Raw genomic sequence first — 16,785 nt, forward strand, 5'->3', positions numbered from 1 at the left:
GGTTGGTAGCTAATGTGGCTTCTGTGATCATCATAAGTTAAAACAAACTAATGTGAATTATTCAACTATTTTTATTAAATTAATTTGTATTATACCTTGTAATGAAAGTAATTGCACCAGTTTACTTTGATATTTACATCAACCATGACATGACAGCTATTATATAGATTTAAATCTGTGTAAATGTACATTTTGATTGGTTTAACCTAAACAAAAAAAAGCTGAAACATATATTTGATGTAGAGGAGGAAAAATAGTCTGTCTTGCTTTTTGCCACCATATATTCATCCGCCGCGCAGCATATCATGCAATGAGGCAGTAGGGCGAACAACGACCTGGGCGGAGTGATTTTGTCAGGACTACACCCAAGCGCCTGTCCGATTGCAGCGGCTTCTCTTCGTTGTATAGACCAGAAGAAAGCCGGGACGTGACGGAGCCGGGGGGTTCTGCTTGCTGGAGACCACCAATAAATACAGCTTCTTCATTGCTTCTTCGTCGCTCAAGAGACGTTTGTGACCTAACTTGACCCTTCGTATTTTTTCATCTTAGAACTAATTTCACAAACATGTCCTGGCAAAGCTACGTGGACAACCTGATGGCTGATGGCAGCTGCCAGGACGCGGCCATTGTTGGTTACACGGACGCCAAATACGTCTGGGCATCGTTTGTCGGCGGTACTTTTGCCAACATTACGGTTAGTACGCTTTTTGTGTCAGCATCTAGGGTTACACGGAAGGAAAATGTACATTTTGCATACCGGTGCGTTTATCTGCAAAGCCAGGCCTGGTTGAATGAGGATAAGGCGAGCAGTGTGTGGTACACATGGTGTCCGGTGGTCACAATCAAGATGCTTTTCAACCTACCCCCAGTCTTTGTATCCATTTCCGGTAAATCTAACGCACTATGTGGTCACAGCGTTCATATTATTTTGTTTTTAGAAATAACGTTAGCCACCAGATCAGCGGAGGATAACCCCAGCCAGTGACCGGTACCGCGAACTCAAGCTAACGTTAAAAGAGCTAGCTAGCTAGCTAGCTAGCTTTAACTAGACGTGTTTGCTTGTGGTAACGTTACCGGTCAGATACAGATAAACAAGTCGGACAAGCATGGCCAATAATCTAATCCAAACCAGTAACGTTACCCAATAAAAAAATGGATTTTTTTCCTTTTGTGCTGCAAGGTAATGTCTTACTTATGTATTTAACACAGTTTATACCGCCACTACAGCTCGCGGTTAGCTCAAATCAGGCCGGTCATCCCCACTGGAAAATCATTATTAGCTAACGCTAATAGCGCAAAGTTGCCCATGCGTTCTCGACGCGCTGGCGTGCCGCTGGTCTTTTCGTTTTCCCCTATTCGGCATCTGTGAATCGCACTGCCGCTACCGCCCCTTATTTTTCCAAGATGGCGGATACACTCCCAGTTTCTTATGCTGCATTCAGTGCTGCTTTTCACGTCTAGGGAAGTCGGACTTTGGCGTGTTCATGAGTCGTAATGGTGGAAAAACGTGGACGCTACACAGATGTTCTAATGTATTGCTCAGATTGAATAAAGCGTTAATAGCAGTTTCCAGTAGTTATTTCCAGTTTGTAGCTTTATTTCAGTGCTTTTGTCCCAGACTTGTTGCTGGCCCATTACACTCCTAAAACCACTAAAATATTGCTTTACAAAACTTATCAGGGTTAATGCTAATAAATATGTTTTCGAACTGATCGAAGTCACTATACATAGACCGTAGCTAAGGTTGCAACCTAATACCATAGTACAAATTATGTGAGCAACAAATTGGTGTACTTGAACTAATAAAATGTCTTACCATTAACCCAACATTTATTTCAGTCTTTTAGACCTGAGTGCAGCGTTTATGTGAACCTAACTTGGCTAAACAATCCTCTCCGGTGCTTCTATGAGCCTCCATTTTGTCTGTTAAATAAATTATTAGTTCATTTTAAATACTTGTGTAACGTTAACGCTAGGTGTATGCATAGTGAGTCACAGTGTGACAAACGTTTCCTCGTCTTTACGAGCATGTTAGCTATGAAATGATAACCCATGCTACAGACCAGTGAAGTATGAACGAGTATGTGGCTCGGGCCAACGGGGCAGGGTGAAGTTATCTTTTGACGGCTTTAATTTAATAAACTGACACTATCGTGTTTCCTTGTCGGTGTGAAAAAGCTCATGTAAAGCTAGAGCTGCCTACTTGCCTGCTTAGCAACTTGCTACCACTGCTAGCCAGCCCGTTTTAGCACAGTGTTTTCTAGAATCCGCTGTATGAATGCAGAAAGCTGTCTTTAAACCAGAATATGTAAAAGTGCAGTGTAAGTTTGCGAAACCTAGCGTTGAACTCTCAATGGGGAAAGGCGGTGCATGTAATGAGCTGCCCGGGCCCCAACATGTAGCTAACTAGCCACGATGCTAACGCTAGCTGAGCCAGTAGAAATCCTTTGGAGTTTTCCTTTTTCTTCCTGAAGAGTTTCGTGTGTGCCATGACTGTGCAGTTCTGGAGTTACGGGGCGACGCCTTTTGTTCTGCATAATGGTTCAAAGAATAAACACGGTTTTATGAACATGTTTTAATAACTACAGTATTATGATGTACATTTTTGCACTTGTAAGCAATAGTGGTCACAAGAAGTGGAATTTTTGTTAATAGCCGGACCTTATTTATAATAGATTTCTCAGCATTAGGTTTCTGTCAGCTGCACTGGGCCTCTGTGATTTCAGGACTCGCCAGCCATAGTATAAGCTGTGTCTTAAAACAGTCGATGCACTTTTTGCATCTGTGGAGGGCTGGATATCCTTTTCTTAATACTGGAGTACAAACTACTGTCATTATCAACTTAGCACGGTGTAAAGTAAAAAAACAACAACAATGCTGTACTTTTCTGCTACAAATTCTTAGCCTGTCTGTCTTGTAACTCTTTATTTTATTGGCGTGGCTTATTCTGTTTATCGATTTTGAATTTTATGTATGGCTTAAATTGGTAGATGGCTAAGACGACAAATGGCATCCATTTTTGAAGTTTGAATTATTTTGGTAAATTTAAAGGCCAGTTTGTCAAACTAAAACTGAGAGAATCCTCAGTAATTAACCAGTATTGAATGGTAACCCGAGCCCTTAATTGTGAACAGTGCAGCCCAGTTTCTTAATTGAAATTCGTCATGCTGTACTTACCATCCTGGCCAGTTTCAGAAGCGGTCCCTTGCTGCGTTTTACAATAAGATATCCTTTCTAACTAAAAATGTAGTTAACTTCTTTTCTTGAATAATATTTGATTATATGAATGAGACTTCAAGGTCTTTTGTAATCAAAGATTTAATCATTTAGATTTGTGTTTCTAATTAGACCACTGTTGCTGCATATTCTATACTCAGACCCCATATGACTTGTGTAAATGTATATGTAAAAAAGGTTTTGGCTGACGTCAGCCTAGCCTCCCTCTCATCCACAGCTACTGTATACAGATGTGGCTGGCACTGATTTGACTAGATCTAAATGCTACGCTGTAAAGCTAGCACTAATGGATCTCAGTTTGCAGAGGGGCTGTACAGGACTCTCCCGGTGACCCCTGCAGGGACTGGCGCAGTGAGAAGCTGCTGCTGACGGGCACAGAGTGCTCAGCCTTCCGCTGGAGCCCTGTCCAGTGAACGTAGTCTGGATGGATGAAAAGTTATATTTAAATACGTTTTTGCTAATGTTAGATATTACGCGAACGTTGGCTTCTCTGTGTTGCCAGATCTCCCCTGAGTTTGGTCCTATACAGAAACTGGTCTCAAACTAAGTTAATTTTTTCTCCTGATGTGTAGGGTTGGGTATCGTTTGGTTTTTTTTCGGTTCCGGTGCTAAATCGATACTTTTAAAACGGTTCCGGTGCCTAAACGGTGCCTGAATCGGTACTTTTCAATAAAGTAAAAAAAAAAAATAAGGGTAGTAAACAACAGTCAGTGACTTGTTTATTGCTAAGGACATGGTCAAAATTAAAGATTTAATAATAATGTAATAACTATAACAATAACTTATTTCACCAGTAAATTGCTGTTGAACCCCAGATGGGAAAAGGGTGTTTTACAATTACTGTGAATGCACCACGAGGCTACCTGTTTTAAGTGAATGCACAGTCTGTGTTGTTTAATTCCAACGCGCCAAGTGAACGCACAGTCTGTGTTGTTTAATTCGACCATATAAACATACTGTATACTCTGGCGCACATGATAACGGTAGCCCGGCGCCTGCAGAGCAGACTGTTACATCCCGCTGTTGAAGTCCTCCACAGTGAAATACAGTCACACTTTACACTGTTTAACGTTAGCTGTCAGCATTTTACCGGTGTTTAATCCAGCTGCTAGCTAAAGGTAGGCCAACGTTACATGCTGTCAGGTGTAGTGTAAAGTCAAGCACCGAAATGAGGCACCGAAATTTTCGTTCTTATTCGGTCTCGTTACTACCGTTTACGTCGGCACCGGTTCCCTATTGGCACCGAGTTTCGGTACCCATCCCTACTGATGTGTCCTTCTGAAAAATGCCATTTTAGTGTCAGAATATTCTGAGATATGTTGCTTGCACTCAGGACCTGTCACTAGTCTCCTAAAGAGGCGTGGCCATGGCAGAGCCCATGTGACACAGATACAGGAAACTATTCTGAGTTGGGGCGTCTCAGTTCTAAACAGTCACAAAGTTTAACCACGTTACAATCGCTTTATTGGCATTGCCCTGACTCCCTGAAAAGCTGCAGAGGCTGCGTCGTTCTGCGCAGTCTTTCTGGCGATCCCCGTTCAATTTGAATCCAACATATAGACTGAAATGCATGTATTTTTAAAAACTGCATGGTTCTAAAACCCTTGATGCATCACCTCTTAAGGGCTCCTTAAAGTGGAGTTGTTTTATGCTGTGTAGGATTGTGGTCATGTGGTGACTATTGGGAGATTAACTAAGGGAACTGGCTCTGTTTACCTGGAAGTACAACTGGCTGTTCATGTTTTCATACTATTTAGTTTTTTTAGTTCTTTGATCATCAGTGTTTAAATCCTAACGGAACAGGAATCTGTTCATAAGAGCCTAAGATGTTTTTAATCAAAAATGATAATTATTTGAAATATTGTAAACATGTCTAATTTGGAAAATAGTTATTTAAAATATCTGTTGTGCCATACATTATGCAAAACTAAATACATTTTTATATATTTGTTGCATGAGTGATATTTAAATATTGATGTTAACCAGAAAATGCTGCATGTGCGTTACCCGCTTGCGTACAGGCATTTATTTTAAAGACAATTTCACAGCAAATTTAGTAGTTTGATTGGGGTGAAAAGTTTGTACTAACATGTCAACACTGCAAACAACTGCAAGTGTTAAGCCCTGACTAGGGTGTAATTACGCATAGTTATGAGCAATGAAAAATGCCCTCAAATCACCTCAAAGTAAAAACAGAAGGCTCAAAAGTCTGCCTGAATGAATGTACCCAAAGAGATGTACCTGACATTCTTGATTTTTGTGTCCCCCAGCCTGAAGAAATCGACGTGTTAATAGGAAAGGACCGGATGGCATTCTTCACCAGTGGGATGACCTTAGGCAATAAAAAGTGCTCCGTAATCAGAGACAGCCTCCTACTTGACGGCGACTGGACAATGGACATCCGGACAAAGAGTCAAGGAGGAGAACCAACATACAACATTTCTGTAGGCAAAGCCGGCAAAGGTGAGCACTACATCTAGTGTGAAACATTTTAGAGCTGCAGTGACAGTGTAGCCTGCTTTGATATAGTGACATTAGTTTAGCTACATTTATAAACTTCTGTGTTGTCTGTGCATGTGGGATAGATCTTGAATGCACCTTTCCTCAATATATGAAATACACAGGTATTAAAATGTATTGTGAGGAGAATGTCATTTGACTGGGATCTCTAGGAAATGCTCAGTTTAAGAGCTAAGGGGCAAGTTCATATCAGAGGTCCATTGGGTCAGGGTTAAACAGCAATTCCCTTAAAGTGCTCATATTGTGCATTTTTGGCTTTTTCCCTTTTATTGTTATATATATTTTTGTGCACATTATAGGTTTACAAAGTGAAAAAGCCCAAAGTCTACCCCAAAGGGACTTGGAAGTGTGATGTCTCACTCTGTAGCTAAAACGGAGAGCTCAACACACAGGGTGAAAAGAGGAGCTGCAGCAATGTGCAGTACAACATTTATTAAACCACATAAACCTATTCTGGTACAACCTCTAAATACAATTTATGAACCTGAAAATGAGCATAATATGAGCACTTTAAATTATGACCGTCGTCCATGCTAATAGTTCCGTCAATTATATCTGTATTGCAGTTTAATATAATTTGGATGATGTATATTTTGTTAGCATTGGTAAGGAAAACTAAACAGATTTACTAATAACAATCCTAAATTGATTACATGTTTCTCGCAGTTTCCCCTCTTTGGTATCTATTATGTGTAATATGTATTTATGTTGTAGGGGTGTGCATCTCTCCCTTATCAGACGATCCGATGCGTATCTAGGTACATGGGCTACGATACGATTCGGCGTCTATACATTTTAGCGATTCAGTTCGATGAATTGATTCAGTGTGATTTGATGAGATGCGATTTATTTCATATTTATCCATTTTAAAATAAGCCAATTCTATAAAAGCATTGCCAAACCTTCAAATTTATTTCGTAAAAAGGACCAGGCAATAGCAAAACTAGGACTTGATTATAGTATGCCTTTAACTTTAATTAGCTAGACACTTATAACCAAATAACATGCACATCTTAAATTCAACCCTCCTTGCTGCTGTAATCTTAGACAGTAACTCAAACCTACAGTACCAGTCAAAAGTTTGGACAGACTTTCTCAACTGGACTGTAGGTCCATGTTACAGTTCCATTGTGAGCATTCAAATGGTAGTCATACAGTATTACGAGAGTACACATGAGCACAACAATACTGTTGCGTGCCTTAGCATGCGGCTAGCGGACTTTAATGCTAATGTGGTATATTCTAGCTGAACATCTTAGAGCATATAAACGTCAATATAAACACACATCTATAGCTTTATACCAGTCTACTCATGTCACACCTGTCTCTCTCAGCGACATTGCACACAGCGCAGCAGCTTTTGTTGTCTTGACAGCAAAGCTTCAAATCGATTCGTGGAGTTGGGCTATCGGCCGGTTCTTGGTTCACTTAGATATCTGTGATAATACACCCCTGGTCTGTTGCCAAGAGGGATTTTGTTTGTCCTTGCTCCTGACCTATTCATTGCCCTCTTAGTCCAGATTTTCACTGAACGACCATGTATTAAAACAAGATCCATGATCAAACTTAAATTGAATTCCATTGTATCCTTACTTTGTGGAAAAGGTTGCACAATTAAAGTAGATGAAATTCCAATCCATATTGGGTAAACATGAATTATTTCATCCATCGAGTTCAGTCCAACTGAGGATCTATCAGTTGGCTGTAACTTCCACAAGCTAGATGCTTGTCAACCAGAAGAGCAGTCACAACTTAAAACAAATGTGTAAAATATTAACGTAATTAATGGGCAGTCATTGTTTATATGAAAACTCTGATGCATAAAATATGTGTAATCCTGAGAAGTAAAACCATAGACCTACAGATTTTACAACTGGCTTTAAATGCAATGTGACATTTTGGATGCGACAGTGCTTTACATTAGCAACGCTACATTTCCTAAATTGTTAAAAAAAAAAAATTGTATGATGCAAAACCGAAGTCAAGTTAAGCCCTTGTTTAGGGGCTTGCCTGAGAGTTGTGCCAGGTTTCATGTCCGCTGTATGGGCCCCAATGCCCTGTCCTCCCCACTGTTCCCAGACAGGTGAGACCAACTGGTTCCCATTCTCCACATGCTGGGCTAACTCTTTGGGCCAGGATTCACTAAAAACTGCATGCATCTTCCTCTTTCCTGGTTAACACACTCCTACCCTCAACCGTGTGAATCTGTTCCCCTGCTCATGTGCTTCCACTTGTTTCTGGTAAAATACTTATTCAGCCACTTCAGGGCTCTTAACATGTATTGAGGAGAGGTACCACAAGCATGCTGCTGTATCTGCACGTTAGTCATGGTTGTTAGTGTCCAGTAGAAGATTCACTTTCCTAGTCTTTGCTGCTGGCATGGTGTGTATTGATTACAGATGAAACGCAGCCTAGTTTCAAGTGGAGTGCAGGAAACTCGAGTACAGTCAGGGAGATGGAACACCAAGTCCCTTGCATTAATACCACACATTTAAACCATACCTGGTCGCTTATCTATTAAAAATGGCGATGAGAGGATTATACTCTGGCCATTGCTATTTCTTTTTATTTTATTTACTTTTTGAAAGATAATCTGTTATGAATCGATCAAACAAGATTTGGCTTAAACAGAATTTGATAAACTAACAGATTTTTCAGATGAGTAAAGACATTAATAAAAACTATTTTGCCCAGCTCTAGTGTACTACTTATGTATTTAATAAGGAAAAGAATACATTCATACAGTAGTTCACTTGATGCATGGTTGCTTTTTGGTTCAGGTTTTTCCAAAGAACTAGGATGCGGTGTTGGCTATCTAAACATCACCTTTACCAAATGTGTATAGCACAACTCCATTAGGTCGGGATCTATCAAACTATGACTCGGTTTGGCTCCAGTCCAGTACGGATTCTTACTGTGAGACCAGAGCATGATGTGGAAAATTTGCTCCTTTTTTTTTTTTTTTTTTTTTATCAATAGTTGATGACTGATCAAACATTGTTTTAAGTGTAAGTAGGTAGATGTTAAAGGAAAGTCTAAACGTAAACTACAGCGCTGAGCCTCTTTCAGCCTACACACTAGTGATGGTTAAGTAATCGGGCAAACAGCTTTGCATGCATCCTTCCCATTTACTCTCCCGCTGTACTCACTCTTGTCTTCCCAGTTGTAATGTGTGATGTCTTGTCTCACCACCAGCAGCACTGATAAGAAAATGAATGTTTAGGTTCGGTCCAGCCTTCAGACCAAAGCGCTGCCGTGGTTTTTGTGCCATTGTCCTCCTCTGTAGCTGTCGTGTCTGCCTGCTGCTTTTTGGCTCTGTGCTCTTCTCTTTTCACTGTGATCTCCACACCTTCTCTTAATGTCCCTTCTGTCTCTTTTCTTTCAGTCTTGGTCTTGGTAATGGGCAAAGAAGGGGTCCATGGAGGCGGATTGAATAAGAAGGCATACTCGATGGCAAAATACTTGAGGGATTCAGGGTTTTAGTTTTAACGTAGCTTATGTGGTGTAGTTGAGGGAGAGTAAAAAAAACTAACGAAAAGGAAAACAAAAAGCATAAAACTTTGAAAAAAAGACCAAAAAACCCCCCCAAAACAAATTACTGTCAAGCCCATGTTCCCCCCCCCCCTCAAAACAGCCCCATTAAACAAAATCCCAGGAGCTTTTCTAGCAAAGCGCAGGGTTCAGGCTCTGTCCTCAACAATGTAGCCCCACATTTAGCAAGGTGGCAATAAAAAGTGTGTTCTTTTCCAGTCCTGCTATCACCATGTCTGTTCATTTAATTTGTTGTTTTTCCTTTGTGTACTCCAGCATTGGTTTTTGTCATGGGGAAGGAAGGTGTCCACGGAGGACAGCTCAACAAGAAAGCATTTATGATGGCTGAATACCTGAGGAAGTCCGGATACTAAAGCAGCCTGTACCCAGCCACCTAGCAGCTCACCCTTGCCACCCTGTTGCTTTTCACACTACTTCCAGTCCTAGTTGGTAGTAACCTTTTTCTTTATTTTTTTTGCCTTCTCTCCTCCTCATTTGTTATCCCATATTTTGTTATCCTCTCAACTATCCTCAACACACTTTGTGCTGTGTACTCTTACCCCCTTAAGCACTATACGTTGATCCATAGCAATGATGAGCATGTTGCTTACATACAGGATGTCGTGACAAATCTGTAATTAACCAAGACCAGCAAAAGAATTCTGGCCAAACACTCGGGACAATAAAGGCTATAGTGTCAATTTGAAGTAGACCTTTCTTTCTTTTCCCTCTGTCATGGTGCCCATTACTTAATCCCTCCCAAACCCGATCTTACACACTCCCCTCCACAAGCAGCCGACGCCTTTTGGCGCACTTAAGCGGTAACCAAGCTCATCACGTCTTCCGGTTTAATTTCCCCCGTCATTTCCGGGAGGGGAGACCGTGTGCATATGTCGGTCCATTGCCCTTTGCCTCTCACACCCACCACTGTTCCCCCCCCCCCCCCTCCTGCCAAAATGTTCAGTTCCTCCCCTTTCCCTGTTTCCCCATCCTGTTTGCTCAAAGCAGGCGACACTACAAACCTCACAGGAGACTCATCTTCATCAAATGCTTGACACCAACCAACCAGTCCCCTAAACCCTCTCCTTTCAGATCCACTGCTCTGTCCTGAATACATTTTTATAAAATTTTTTTTTTTTCTTTTTTTTTCTCCTCCCCCCTTTTTCCCCCCCCCATCCCGATAAACCCCATGGACATTCCACCGTAACTATGGCTCAGGCACTTAATACTGTTTTTGTTTGCCAGCTCCTGTAATATATATTTTTTTCTTTTTTTTTTTTTTGAAAGGCTGCCATTTTCGGACAGTAGATATCCCAGCATATAACCATCTGGAGCTTGTCCAGTTTGATTTTTTTTTTTTTTTTTTATATAGGACCAAGTGTAGTCAAAGCTCTGGTGTTTATACAATTGCTCTAAATCATGTGAAGGATGACTGCTAACTTTTTCTGATGAAGGAAACACTAACCAGACAATAATGCTTACAATGGTTAAACATATGAAGCTACAGGGGAGGTAAGGGTGGGAGTATATGTAGAAAATTCTCACTGCATTGGTTTTTTTTTTTTTTTTTTTTTTTCTTTATTAAAAACAAACGACTGCATTTGTACAAACCCATGCTGTGTTGAACTACAAAACTGTGGAATGAATTGCCTTTTACTTTAGTCAGCTGAGCTCTGGGGGATAACACGGTCTGTCCACGCTCAGTACTGCTAACTGTAACGTCCAAATGACAAAAAACACTTTCAAAAAGTAGAAATGACACTCAATGGGAGGTGGGATTGGTTGGAACAAAGACTCTAATGGTTGTCTTGTTGAAATTGAACTGCAGAACCTGTGTATCCTGTGCCATAATAGAGAGATCTGTTGTAAGATGGATTTTACCCACTGTCCACTAAAGTCATTTTATTGGCACTTCTTTTTAGCTACAGCTCCACTGTTTAGGCCTTGTGGGATATGTGTACTCATAAAAAAACAGTTTCAAGTCCTGTTTGCTGATTTGTGTTAATTTCCTTTTTTCTCTCACTTTTTTTTTTTTTTTTCTTACATCTGGGATACAGTCTCTTTAATGCATCTGATTTCATATGCATAAAACCATGAAATGCCATAAATTGATTTATCACCTTGTTTACAGACAGATCAAATAAATTTATTCCAACCAGATATGTTTGCCGGTCCTCTTTATCACAGTGAACACTACCACACCTCTTTTAATTAGGGTTGGGCATTGTTTGGATATTAATGATTCTGATTCCAATATCGATTCTTTGAGTGTTGGAGTTGAAACGGGTCACATGCTTATTTCACAAATAACAGGAAAGTTCTATTTTGATTCAATGCAGATGGGGCTTTTTCAATGTAAAATAAAGCCACACTACAGCGCTGCTTACTGTGCTCCATGGCTGCTATGAAAACCAAAACTTGCAAATGTTAAATTTGGAACCCATGATCAGATTTGAAACCAAATCCTCCAAACGATTCCAATAAAGAAATTATTCCGATGGAATCCTAATTTTTTAAACCATTCCAAGTAGGAATCGGTTCTCGATGCCCAACCCTACTTTAAATGGAATACTTGCGTTCTTGCTAATAAGTCAGATGAAAAAATGGATACCACACTTACATAAAGTTACTGCTGGTTAGCTTAGCGTAAAGACTGTCTCTGTCCAAAAGGCAAGTCCTCTCGTGAAGTGGCTTTAGGCCTTTCATCAAATTAAAGAGAAAATGTTAAATTCCAGAAATTTGAGTTATTGGACAGGAAGTGTTGACATGATTTTGCACAGTAAAACCATGAACCATCTGAAATCTGGACTAAAAATGAACTGCAGTAAAGTTTTTTTTTTTTTTAGCCCATTCAGTAATCATGCTTCTTGAGACGGACCTTGGGACAAGAACATTTCTTATTCCTAAAGTTGCATTTCTTTAGTTCCGTTGTTTATTGCAGATTTAAGTACCAGTAATTGAAGTAGACTAACTGGTAGTGTTCTTTTTGAGAGTTTGATATAAAGGCCTTCGTATGGCATTTCAAATTCTTGACTTTAAACAGTAAACAATCTCAACCTAAGGGGTTATTCAGCAGCTGTTCTGAAGCTACCAATCATTTGTATCAGATAATCAGCTCAGTATGTGTAACAACTTTACTAGAGGAACTCGTATGTATGATTATTCCGACATCACATGAATGCAGCACACTTTCTTGCAATGTTAACGGAAGCGAAAAGTAATTTGTGTATCATCATTAACGTACATCATGAGTAAATTATACTTAGTGAACATGAAAAGTTGACTTGTAAAGTGTCATTTTACTTTTATTGAAGTGAATTCATATTAAGAGACATACATGAGCAGGAAAACACTAACAAGACAAAAAGCATCAACTGAAAAAGGCAACAGGTTTCATGAACAAAAAAAAAAAATAATCATGCCATGTTATGAAAAAAAAAAAAGCGCATTTACTATAAACTGTTTATTAAATGAGATAAAGTCAGTTAATGTGTATTACAAGGCCTATCAACCAATAACTGCTTGTGTTAAATGGAGCGATAGGTCTGGAGCAGCCACAAGAAGAATACCACAGGCAGCGCGGACATAGTGTCCAATAGAGTGTTTCTCCACACTGTATGCACACACGCGATGTAACGTTGCATCTTTGCTTCGAATGGGTTCCTCAAACTGCTTTGGCTTCAGTTTCTTTTAGTGTGAATCGTAACACAAACTGGCACAAAACAGGAGCACCTAGAAGGCTAGAAATAAATTGGCAAAACCACATTGCTGTGGCTTTAAATGTTTCTATACTTGCTGAATGTTAAGTTCCATTTTTTTTTTTACAAAAAGGATGCTGCATAGCGGTTGAAGGAGTGTCAGTGTAACTTGAACATGTATGTACAATAACGAAACTTTCCCATCATCTGAAACATGGAGGATAGAAGATAATTAAAGGGGAAAATGTAACTTATTGTGATCTATACTTTTATACACAGTACTTCTACTGAACAAGGGTGATCTTATGTGACTTCTGCATCTTATCTGTGTATCATCTTTTTTTTTTTTTTATAGTTTTATAGTTCATAGAGTACAGTATAAAACTCTACTGTACATCAGTGTCACCAGTCCTGTCAAATCTGCCAAGCGGCCCCTCAGATACGCTCACTGACTTCCTGTCACACAGTTGGAAACCATCGCTTTATCTGTAATAATCATGTTGAAAAATGAAATTTAGGATTTGTATTTGAACTTGTAGGGAGGATACATTACAATGTCTTGTAAGCGGTGACAGAAAAATTCGAAAGATGAATCTGTTTCGGGATTCCCTCCCCAACAAAAAAGTCTCTGCAGCTGTGAGGTTGGAGAGGGCGGGGGGGGTGGAGGGGTGGGGGGGTGCTCAAGCTCGGGGCAGGTCGTGCTCGTGGCCTTCAGAGCAGGGCTGCTGCATCTGCACCACCACAGTCTCTACGGTGACCTCTTCCTCGCTGTCGCTGCTGTCCAGCTCGTCGTCCTCGTAGTCCGAGGACTCCTGGTCCTGCTCGGAGCGCGACGCTCCTGACATGGTGCCAAAGGAGTGGGCGCTGGTGGAGGCCAGCGAGCGCAGCAGAGGGGTGCTCTCCGACACCTCCTCGTTCTCTTCAGGGCCGCTCTCCCCCTCCTCTGAGTCGGAGTCTGAGTCACCGTGCGAGGGGACCACTTTCTGCTTGCACACTGGACAGGTCTTCTTAGTTTTGGTCAGCCAGGGGTCCACACATTTACTGTGGTAGGCTACAGACAAGGGCACAATAAGCAGAAAAGGTTGATCATATTCTGATTGAACAGAAATTTAAGAACCCGTTTAAGCGTGAAAAGACCCCATGAAGGTCCCATGACATGGTGCTCTTTGGATGCTTTTATATAGACCTTAGTGGTCCCCTAATACTGTATCTGAAGTCTCTTTCCCAAAATTCAGCCTTGGTGCAGAATTACAGCCACTAGAGCCAGTCCCACAATGAGCAAGGTGGAGGGTGGGGGTGTGGCCTTGACCAACTGCCACTTTGCTCGTTTGAAAGCCATGATGTCTCTCTCTCATGGGTGGGCCAAATTCTCTGGGCGGGCAAAGCAGAGAAAGGGGAGGTAACCTTGCTCCTTATGACCTCATAAGGAGAAGATTCCAGCTCGGCCCATCTGAGCTTTCATTTTCTCAAAGGCAGAGCAGGATACCCAGGGCTCGGTTTACACCTATCGCCATTTCTACCCACTGGGGGACCATAGGCAGGCTGGGGGAACTCATATTAATGTTAAAAAACCTCATAAAGTGAAATTTTCATGCCATGGGACCTTTAATTTAATTTTCAACAAATCCAATGAAAGATCAAAACAATCAATTAATCTGACTACCAAATATTGCCTGTGTAGCCAAAGCCTGACGTAGCTTATTTCTCTGTACCACATGAGCACTCTAGTTTATTTTGAGTGGATCATAAACATACCATCTGTGGCTGAAAATAGTCCCCAAGAAATTCACTGTGCACTCCAGTTTGAGTTTGTTAACAACTTCAGTGACCAGCTGCTATGGAAAAAGATTGTTTTCCCCTAAACTAAAAATACATATCAGTGACCAGTTTTAAAAGATGCGTCTTAAGCACATACAGGGCCTTATCTTGCACTCGGCGCAGCGCAAATGCACGCGTGCCCATGGGCGTGCTGGTCTTACAGGGAGGTGTGTTCAGGTGAATACTTGGCGCATTGCTATCTTGAGGCAGCGGGAAGTGATCGCACCACTGACCAACAAAAACCTGGTCTAAAGTCAATAGTGCAGCATTTTGTTGTTATTTTAACGGCGCTTTAGTAAAATGTGCCTAGGCTCGTGCACATCGCGCGCAGACTATGCTTGTTGCACACACAGGGACGCGCAGCAGCACACAAACATGCAAAAGATAAAAAATAAAAATATTACGGTGTAAATCCGCCATCATAATAGCAATGCGCCATGGTACAAACGCGCCTGATGTTTAAAGGGAATGGGAGATGACACTGATTGGTTTGTTGCATGTTACGCCCAAAACACACCTATGATTAATTAAGACACTACAGTAAGTACAACCTTTTTGAACCACGCGCTCGGCGCACGGACCCTTTTTTCCGCCGTCAAACTAGCAAAAGTGGATTCGGACACGCCCTAAACGCACCTGCGCCGTGCCCTTAGATCGTTAAAATAGGGCCCATAGGCTTGTGGGATTTGGCATTTTCATGGGATTTATTGACAATGTCATGAAGGGAAAGCATTTCATCACTTTTGTCTTGGTGTGTCATGAGCCTAAAAGTGCAGAAGTGTTCAGACTCACCATGAGAACATGGCAGGACTCGGAGTTTATCACCTTCTTCATATTCGTCCAGGCAGATGGCGCACACATCATAGTTGTCCCCTGTGTCAAAAAGTAATTAAAAGTAATGCATGAAATGAGGGCTAATAACAGTAATTAGTTTCAGTAATTGCATGGCTCATCTTGGATTACATCACATTGTACTGTGTAGGTAAAAGTGAGAAGACAAGTGCCATAGGTTTGGGATATGAGGCCATTATTAGTCCACAGAAGATGAAATGGTTGTTTTTATGGTTTTCCTGAAGGTCAGTGGCATCAGGTCGGTCCATGACGTGTCAGGCAATTAGGAACTCCAGCTGCTTCATGGGTCTAATTTCCTTAAATTCTTTAAATTGTGTCACTTTTCCAAATATGTCCCGGCACTCACCCGTCCAATCCTCAGCCTGCAGGGAGAATAACTGCTAAACCGCCAGCACTGCATTTCTTGAACGTTGCAGGAGGTGCAAAGTCTTCCTGTGCACTAAAAGCTCAGGAATCTATCAACGCACTCCCTTTCAAATTCCTCAGCGTCCTTCTCATTTTCCTTCCCTTCCTCTTCCCTGCCCGGGCTGGAGGGAGGGGGGAGCAGGGCTGTGGGTCGGTGTGTTTATGTAAGCTCTAAATGAGCATGTTTTCCCCGACTGGGCTCTCTGTGTCTGTGCCAGGGCTGCATGTGACCGTATAAGGATGGGGAGTCACTCCACCTCGACCCCTCCCACCCCTGCTCCTCCTCTTCCTTTTCTCGGTGAGCGTCAGGAACTTCAACTCAAGGCGATGTTTATAACTTTGCTCCCTTTTCCTCTTCGCATCTTAAGCGCTGTTTCTTCCTCTCCCAAACATCTGCCTCGCTATCATCCCCATCTTTTTTTTTTACCGAACATTCATCCTTTTTTTTTTTTTATTTTTTTTTTTTCATAATCCAAAGCAAGGCTCCATATTTTCCTTTCTTCCTCACTCTCCCAGGCCAGTGCCGGACAGTCGGGGTGAGGGAGCGGGAACGTTTGTGCAGGCATGGATCCAGTATACACTCAGGAAATGCTGAACTGTGGCATTTACTGAGCTATTCTGAGTGAAGCAGACAGAAACGCGTCAGTGACTTTTTGAACCACAAACACCGTGAAAGATTATTATTTTTTTTCTTCTTACTGTTATAGTTCTGCCCACGATTTCT

The 16,785-nt window shown here is 41.3% G+C and overlaps 2 protein-coding genes across 4 annotated transcripts in view; one reads left to right on the plus strand and one right to left on the minus strand.

The window, feature by feature from the left end:
• Positions 1-337: 337 nt before the first annotated feature.
• On the plus strand, positions 338-9,995 carry LOC120566166 (profilin-2-like). Of its 2 annotated transcripts, none has more exons than XM_039812453.1 (3): positions 338-694; positions 5,508-5,700; positions 9,143-9,558. In XM_039812453.1, exons 1-3 carry the CDS (start codon positions 566-568, stop codon positions 9,238-9,240), a joined length of 420 nt encoding a protein of 139 aa, XP_039668387.1. In that variant the 5' UTR covers positions 338-565; the 3' UTR covers positions 9,241-9,558. The 2 variants fall into 2 exon arrangements, with proteins under 2 accessions (XP_039668387.1, XP_039668386.1); XM_039812452.1 differs by lacking the exon at positions 9,143-9,558 and adding an exon at positions 9,565-9,995 and having other exon boundaries at positions 344-694.
• Positions 9,996-13,606: 3,611 nt separating this feature from the next.
• Positions 13,607-16,785, minus strand: part of rnf13 (ring finger protein 13) — a 48,048-nt gene continuing 44,869 nt past the window's right edge. For both annotated transcript variants that reach the window (XM_039812456.1, XM_039812455.1), the window contains exons 9-10: positions 15,597-15,677; positions 13,607-14,037 (exon numbers count right to left, since the gene is read on the minus strand). In XM_039812456.1, coding sequence (XP_039668390.1) covers positions 13,667-14,037; positions 15,597-15,677 — 452 coding nt within the window. In that variant the 3' untranslated portion in view covers positions 13,607-13,666. The remainder of the gene's footprint in view (positions 14,038-15,596; positions 15,678-16,785) is intronic.

This window comes from Perca fluviatilis, chromosome 9 (assembly GCF_010015445.1).
Source record: "Perca fluviatilis chromosome 9, GENO_Pfluv_1.0, whole genome shotgun sequence".
NCBI classification, from domain to species: domain Eukaryota; kingdom Metazoa; phylum Chordata; class Actinopteri; order Perciformes; family Percidae; genus Perca; species Perca fluviatilis.